Consider the following 8,696-nt stretch of genomic DNA (forward strand, 5'->3'; position numbering starts at 1 on the left):
ACTCTTTTAAAAATGAAAAACATATATTAAAATCATGTTAAAATAATAATTAACTAAAAAAAGAGATCTCAACTAGATAAAAATTTAAGATCATAAAGAATCACTAACATATACACATAAATTAATCAGGTGAAATTATTAATGTGGAATACATGGAGGAGATGAATATTGCTTTGGCATGAAAATAATGTGGAATACATGGAGGACATGAATATTGCTTTGGCATGAAAATAATATCTCATAAAGTCTTTGAAATACTTCGGTCTTTGCCCTTTCTCTGCTTGGTTGAAGATCTCTACCATCATCATAAATAGGTAGTGGCTAAAGTGTCAATAACCATTTTTTGGTAGAGGAGTTTTATCCCTATCATTTTAGAAATTTTTGCCCTTAAACGAGGTTCCTTGATGCTGGGCTCTAACAGTGTGATTCCTTATAAGAAGTGTATTTGTATTTGTCTTGGAATAGGCTAGACACATTCTTCATGGTGATCCTCATCTCCCCAAATAGAAGATGGAATGAAGATGCCTCCTTATGTCGTTGCTCCAAATAACAAATAAGAAAGGAATGTCAAACACGGCGAGGGAACAATGCACCAACGGTAGCAAACCAACAAGATTCGTTAAACTCCTAACCTCCTCACGCATCTGCACCTCTAAGAATTTCTTCAACTTCAACCCCTGGGTAGGACCTTCAATGTGACGTGGGCTTGTAAAAATCAAATAATAAAATATTAGTCATTTTAATTAATAATTAATACATAAAACCAAACCAAATTAAAATATGTATACTTCTCCATGTCATAATCGAAAGACAACATGATCATGGTACACTGTTAGTATTGTCAGGTCAAAGGGTCCTCGTATGAATCCCTTTGGGGGCTCCTATAATGCAGGGCCCTGGTGATCATCACCAGTATCGTGCTTATATAACATTGTATGGTGAGACACCTCAGTAGGTGCCTTTGTATCAATATGATCTGACACCTCAACACATATCTCTTATCATATCCTTTGGTATGTCCCTCTCTACTGGCTCTAGAATGGAGATTATGTGGTCCACGAGTCTCTTCAGTTGTCTTATAGTGAGAATCGATGGAAGGTAATCTATCTACCTTAGTACACAAAGGATTATCAATGAAATCATTTTTATCATCAAAAGATCTCCCAACAAAAGCACTAAAAGGTATGTCACTCAATCTAGAGATAATGCTATTGTTTCTTCCACTTTGTCTCACTAAAAATGTAATACCCCGTATTTCCTTAAACACCTAGATTTCTATTAATTGAGGTCAATTGAGTTTCTATGTGCTCTAAAAGTTGCCGATTGAGATAAATAGAGTAAATAGTGAGTTCAGGTTGACTTAATTAATATTAATTGGGACTGACCTTTTATTAATTGGGACTGACCTTTTATTAATTGGGACATTTTGGTAACATTAACAATGGGTCAATAGCTCTGGTAGAACAAATATTGTGGTTGGTGCCACTTAAGACATTTGTTTCCACCACTTTCTAACCACACAAATCAGAATGGCCAGTTGCTAGAAACATTGACCCACTCACCACCACATGTTATAACACTTGCCTTATGGATATTTATCAGTAGAACCATCAGAAGGAAAGAGGGAAAGAATAGAAAGAAAGAGAGAACCTCAAGTGAAGGAAAGAAAACAAGGCTAGTGGAGAAGAAGAAGAAGAAGAAGAAGAAGAAGAAGAAGAAGGAAAACTTGGAACCAACACCATCATCTTCATCCTCATCTCATCTTCCACAACTTCTCCTCTTCAATTTCTTGAGGTAGATTCTAGTTAGAAACTCTAGGTTTCTAGAAAAGTTAGGGTTATAGAATCATAGACAAATCATGAACAATCCATGCTATATATTACTCTTGATGTTGTTGTTTTTATGAACATGTGTTTGATATGTTCTTTGTGATTGTTGTCATAATATGATTTGTTATGGTTGTGGTAAAATAATTGGTTGTGATTATGACTTTGGAATCCTTGATAAATATGTGTGTAAGAACATGTAGTATGATGGGCTTTGTTGGAAGAAGAAGTGGTATGTTGTTGGTAATGAAGTTACAGAAAAAAATGGTGTTCTGAGAAGTGGAAAAATGAAAATGTGAGTGGACCAATCAATTGGTCCCTATCATCAATCGATTGACAGCGCTTTCTTTTGCAGAAAAATGAAATTTTAGCAGGACCAATCGATTGACACTGCATGACAATCGATTGCACAAACTTGATGTTTATGAACAATGGAAAATTTTAGCAGGACCAATCGCTTAACACTCATGATCAATCGATTGAGACTTAGCAAATTTTGAAAAACAGAAATGTGAGAAGAACCAATCGACTGAGCTTCCCCAACCAATCGACTGACTTAAGTTAAAAACTTCAAAATCCATTTCTTAAGTGTTTTTAAATGCATTCTTCCAACCATTAATCAATTGTGATGCTATGCTTATGTTGAATACATGTTAATGGTGAAAATTACATGATGAACCTAGTGAGTTAACCTAGGATTGAAATTAGGTTATGAGTAGGTTTATAACCTAGATGATATGAGAATACGGTATTCATTCGTACGACGCTTATGTGGAGGTCGTGGACGAATTGTTGCCATGATTGAGAATGAGATGCATTATATGGAACATGCCAAGTTATCATTTGTGTATTATGGTGAATGAAGTCACCTGGGATTGATGGATCTTGTTATGGTTTGTGGAATAGATGATTGTGGAACCGATCATGTATTCAGAATGTGTGTTTTATGTGGTGGTACACATATCTATTGGTATGCTTAGATGAGTAAGCATTGGGATGTGGGACCAATGATTCGAGCCTCAATTGGGTTTGAGCCCCAACCATGGTGGACATGGGGGAGAGGTGGACACTTAAGTGGGACGTGGCCCATATGGTGAAAGAGACTCAAAGTGAGTTTGAGTCCCATACGAGTGATGGTTCTTAAAAGTGGGTTCGAGTCCCATAGGGGAACTGGATATCCACCACGAAAGTCTAATCATACGAGCATGCATGAATCGGGTCTGGCTTAGACGTAAGCCCCTCCGGGAATTGATGTGTCGTGATCTGAATGATGATCGTGGTTGACTTATGAGAACTCAGATGCATGTTACCATTCAATTGCAAGTTTGTTTCCCCACCGCTCAAGTCTTCGTTCCCTTGTTGACTTAAGTTGGATATGAGTTGAATATTGATTAGAAAACCTTGTAGAGCCGAGTGGACCCATAAGATATGGAACCCACTGAAATTATCATCTTACCCCATGTTGTTGATTATTTTTCAGGTGATTCTGAGTAGGATAAGGGTAAGGGCAAGATAGAGTGATGTCTTGCTTACTTGATGACTGGTGGCTTTTCTTCCGCTGTGTAGATATTTTTGGAGATCATTGTCTAATGATCTAGATCAGTAAGTTTATTATGGGCACTCTTATGTACATTTTGTGCCATGTTGTATTTATTTTTGGCATGTATCTGTATATGTACACTGTGCTTCTAGGCGCTTATGTATTTCAGTACCAGATTTACACTATGTATAATATGTATTCTAGACATATATTATATGTGGGTGTTACAGTTGGTATCAGAGCAGGTCGTATCCTCGACCTAGCCATGAAATATTATAAGTATTTCTTTCTGCCTCATATGTGGGTTGTCATCATTGTCCTTGGTGTTATATTCATATTATTGAGCCTGATCAACTTAATCTTATTTGTATGACATTCAGGATCATGACTGACAGACGCAGAGGTCGTGGTAGACCCAGAACCCAGAATTCAGACTCTGAACTGCCAAGTGGTAGTGAAGGTTTTCAATGGCCTTAGTTTATGCAACAGATGCAACAATAACATAATCAATTCATGCAACAGATGACACAACAGTGGAATGGTGGTTTGCATCCTCAAGGGGTTCCACAGGTAGCTGCAGGTGGTAGTTTCCGAGATTTCTTCCGCATGAATCCTCTGGAATTCCATGGTGGGCTGAATCCTGTGAAGGCTCAGGAGTGGATAACCGGCATGGAAAGGATTTTTCGAATAGTGCATTGTAGTGAAGAAAATAAGGTTGTGTTTGCTTCTCACATGATGAAGGGTCCAGCTATGATATGGTGGGAAAGTGTTTCGACTCTTATGACCAATCAAGGAATACCCAGGGATTGGGAGCATTTTAAGACTATTTTCATGGATAAGTATTTTCCTAGTTCTTTGAGGACTCAGAAAGAGTTTGAATTTCAACAGCTTAGGCAGGGTACTATGTCAGTAGCTACGTATGCTGAAAAGTTTGAAGATATGGCTGCTTATTCTAGACAAGCCGCGTACGCACCTGATGAGAGGTAGATGATTGATCAGTTCCTTTTTGGTCTGAGGGGTGAAATTTCTCATAATGTTTCTCAAAGGGAATTCACTTCTTATGATGAACTGTTAAGATAATGTTATGTGGCTGAGAACAGTTTGAAGATAGTTCAAAAAGAAAGGGATCAGTACAGGAGTGGACAAAGAGACCAAGGAAGGCCAGGTAGCCAGTTTAGGCCTAGATCTCAGGCTTTCAAGGGAAAACAGGTGCAAAATGCAAGACCTAACCAACCTCCTCAATGTCAATTATGTAAGAAGTATCATCTTGGAAAATGTGTTATAAGTCGAATTAGGTGTTTTACTTGTCAGAGGGAGGGACACATGTCTAGGGAATGTCCTCAGAATAGGAATCAGATGCAGGGAAGGAGTACCGGTCGAGTTTATACTTTGGATGCAAGGAAGGCTAAGAGAAACAATGCCTTAATTGTTGGTACGTGTCTCGTCAATAATCATCCTTGTTTTGTATTGTTTGATTGTGGGGCGACACACTCTTTTGTATCAATTCGGTGCATGGAGCGTCTCGGCTTGCAAGAAATTCCCTTATCTCCTCATATGATGGTTACTACCGCCATGGATGATGTGGTTGAGACACCGTTGATTTGTGAAAATTGTTCGCTCTCGATGAATGGTAGAATTTTCTAGATTGATCTTATTTGTTTACCACTTGAGAAGGTTGATGTGGTTTTGGGGATGGATTAGATTTCCGCCAATTCGGTGTTTATTGGATGTGAAGAGAAGTTGATTATCATTCCATCTAGTGAAGCTACTCCAAAGGATGTGCTAACTACTATCTTGGAAGGTACGGTTGGCATGGTTAATTTCTTATTTGAGAATGAAAAGCCAGTTCTCTTGGTTCTTACCAAGGAACCTAGCGATAATCTGAGTGTTACACAAATCCCTTTTGTTTGTGAATTTCTGGAAGTTTTTCTTGAGGATGTCTCCTCTCTTCCTCCTGAAAGGGAAGTGGAATTCTCTATTGATCTGATACCTGGGACGGCTCCAATCTCTGTCTCTCCGTATTGCATGGCGCCACTAGAGTTGAGAGAGTTGAAGAATCAATTGGAAGAGTTGTTAATCGAGCATTTTATCTGACCTAGTGTCTCACCATGGGGAGCTCCAGTGTTATTAGTAAAGAAGAAGGATGGAAGTATGCGGTTGTGTATTGATTATCGTCAGTTGAATAAAGTTACTATCAAGAACAAGTATCCTCTGCCAAGGATAAACGATTTGTTAGATTAATTGAAAGGAGATTGTGTGTTCTCGAAGATTGATTTACGATCGGGCTATCATCAAATAAGAGTTAAGAGTTCGGATGTACCAAAGACTGCATTTAGAACCCGATATGGCCATTATGAGTTCCTAGTAATGCCGTTTGGTGTAACGAATGCCCCAATTATTTTCATGGACTATATGAATCGGATATTCCAACCCTACTTGGACCAGTTCGTGGTGATCTTCATTGATGACATTCTTATTTATTCTCGTACTCCTCTAGAGCACGGAGAACGCCTAAGGATTGTTCTATCAGTACTGCAAGAGAAATAAGTTTTTGCCAAGTTAAGTAAGTGTGAATTTTGGATGAACGAAGTGAAGTTTCTTGGTCATGTAATATCACAAGGAGGAGTATCGGTGGATCCATCTAAAGTTGAAGCAGTTATTAATTGGGAAAGACCGAAGAATGCTTCCGAAGTCAGAAGTTTCTTAGGTTTGGCAGGTTACTATTGAAGGTTTATAAAGGGATTTTCACAGATAGCATTACACATGAATAGACTTACCCGAAAGGAATTTTCTTTCAAATGGGATTCGAAGTGTGAGAAGAGTTTTATGAGTTTGAAGGAGAAGCTAACGACTGCTCCTGTTTTAGTCATCCCTGATCCTAGTAAGTCTTATGAAGTATTTTGTGATGCCTCTAAGAATGGATTAGGAAGGGTGTTAATGCAGAGTGGTAAAGTTATAGCCTATGTCTCTCGTCAGTTGAAACCTCACGAAGAGAACTACCCGACTCATGATCTTGAACTGGCTGCTGTTGTCTTCGCATTAAAAGTTTGACGACATTACTTATATGGAGTGCATTTTGAGATGTTTAGTGACCACAAGAGTTTGAAATACTTATTTGACCAAAAAGAGTTAAATATGAGATAGAGGAGATGGATGGAGTATTTGAAGGATTTTGATTTTGAGCTTAAGTATCACCCGGGGAAGGCGAATAAGGTTGCGAATGCCTTAAGTCGGAAAGAGATACATAAAGCTAAGTTGATGATGTTAGAATACGCATTGTTGGAAAAGTTCCGAGATCTTAATCTTCAGTTTAGTTGGACCCAGGATGGTGTGATAATGGGAAATTTGAATGTTACTTCTAACCTAAGGGAAGATATTCGACAAGGACAAATGATAGATGAGAAGTTGCAAGAGATGTCGATTTCAACCAGGTTTCACTCAGTCACCAGATGGAGTCATTCTGTTTAATAAAAGGATTTATGTTTCAAATGATGTCGAGCTGAAAAGGAAAGTTTTGGAGGAAGCTCACAAAAGGGCGTTTACTATACATCAAGGTTCATCGAAGATGTATCAAGACTTGAAGAAGAACTATTGGTGGCCTAGAATGAAAAGGGCTATCGTAGAGTATATGTCGGAATGCATTGTATGCCAACAGGTAAAGATTGAGCATCGGAAGCCAGGTGGGTTATTGCGACCTTTAGAGATTCTAGTTTGGAAATGGGATAGTATTTCAATGGATTTTGCAGTAGGGTTACCTCGGACCCAATGTGGTTATGATTCAATTTGGGTGATTATGGATCGGTTGACTAAGTCTGCACACTTCTTAGCCGTGAAGACTACTTACAAGGCAAGTCATCTTGCACGGTTGTTGATTTCAGAAATTGTTAGGTTGCACAGTGTTCCTACTAGCATTGTGTCCGATAGAGACCCAAAGTTTACTTCAAGGTTTTGGAGAGCATTCCAACAAGCTATGGGATCGAGATTAGGTTTGAGTACTTCTAATCAACCTCAGATGAATGGTCAGACGGAACAGACAATACAGACACTGGAAGATGTGTTAAGAGCTTGTGTACTTGAAAGTGGAGGGAATTGGAAGGATCTTTTACCATTGATTGAATTTGCGTATAACAATAGTTATAATGTAAGTATTGGGATGACTCCTTATGAAGCCTTGTATGGACGGAAATGTAGAACACCTTTATGTTGGAAAGAAGTTGGCGAAAAAAGGATCTTAGGATCAGAGATTATTCAAGAGACAACGGAAAAGATAAGGATGGTCTGTGATAAGATGAAGAAAGCACAAGATCGCCAAAAGAGCTATGCAGATCACAGGAGAAGACCATTGGAATTTGATGAAGGTGACCATGTATTTTTGAAGGTGACTCCGAGGTTGAGACTAAAAGGACCGTTTAAGTCACAGAAGCTAAGTATGAGATACATAGGGCCATACCAGATTATAGAGAGGATTGAAGAAGTAGCCTACAGATTAGCTTTACCACCTTCTCTATCAGAAATGCATGATGTTTTTCACGTATCTCAACTTTGAAAGTTCATTCCAGATTCTCTTCAGCCTATTCTTCCAGATTCAATAGGAGTAGAAGCAGATCTGACTTTCAAACCTCTACAAAGTCGTATTGCAGGACGAGAAGTGAGGGTATTAAGGAATAAGGAGATTCCTCTTGTTAAGGTTCAATGGGATGAATCACACCTAGGCGACGCCACCTGGGAACTAAAGTAAAAAAATGCGAGAAGCTTACCCTCATCTCTTCCAGGTAATATTTAAATTTTAAGGGGGGGGGGGGGGGGAGGATGTAACACACCGTATTTCCTTAAACACCTATATTTCTATTAATTGAGGTCAATTGATTTCCTATGTGCTCTAAAAGTTTCCGATTGAGATAAATAGAGTAAATAGTGAGTTTAGGTTGACTAAATTAATATTAATTGGGACTGACCTTTTATTAATTGGGACGTTTTGGTAACACTAATAATGTGTCAATAGCTCTGGTAGAACAAATATTATGGTTGGTGCCACTTGAGACATTTGTTTCCACCACTTTTTAACCACATAAATCATAATGGCCACTTGCTAGTAACATTGATCCACTCACCACCACATGTTATAACACTTGCCTTGTGGATATTTATCAGTAGAACCATCAGAAGGAAAGAGGGAAAGGATAGAAAGAAAGAGAGAAGCTCAAGTGAAGGAAAGAAAACAAGGCTAGTGAAGAAGAAGAAGAATAAGGAAAACTTGGAACCAACACCATCATCTTCATCCTCATCTCATCTTCCACAACTTCTCCTCTTCAATTTCTTGAGGTGGGTTC

The 8,696-nt window shown here is 38.5% G+C and overlaps 1 protein-coding gene across 1 annotated transcript; it reads left to right on the plus strand.

Moving 5' to 3' along the window:
• Nucleotides 1-3,888: 3,888 nt before the first annotated feature.
• Nucleotides 3,889-5,460, plus strand: LOC127102355 (uncharacterized). The gene is made up of 3 exons (XM_051039734.1): nt 3,889-4,349; nt 4,467-4,996; nt 5,102-5,460. Exons 1-3 carry the CDS (start codon nt 3,889-3,891, stop codon nt 5,458-5,460), a joined length of 1,350 nt encoding a protein of 449 aa, XP_050895691.1.
• Nucleotides 5,461-8,696: the final 3,236 nt, after the last annotated feature.

The sequence above is a fragment of the Lathyrus oleraceus genome, chromosome 7 (genome assembly GCF_024323335.1).
Source record: "Lathyrus oleraceus cultivar Zhongwan6 chromosome 7, CAAS_Psat_ZW6_1.0, whole genome shotgun sequence".
Taxonomy (NCBI): domain Eukaryota; kingdom Viridiplantae; phylum Streptophyta; class Magnoliopsida; order Fabales; family Fabaceae; genus Lathyrus; species Lathyrus oleraceus.

Excerpts from the sequence above, each read along its gene's own strand:
- LOC127102355 (XM_051039734.1), top strand. The coding sequence starts at position 3,889 with ATGACACAACAGTGGAATGGTGGTTTGCATCCTCAAGGGGTTCCACAG. Across the intron at positions 4,350-4,466 it reads GCGTACGCACCTGATGAGAG|TTTGAAGATAGTTCAAAAAG; the intron begins GTAGATGATTGA and ends GGCTGAGAACAG. Across the intron at positions 4,997-5,101 it reads TTGTTCGCTCTCGATGAATG|AGAAGTTGATTATCATTCCA; the intron begins GTAGAATTTTCT and ends TTGGATGTGAAG.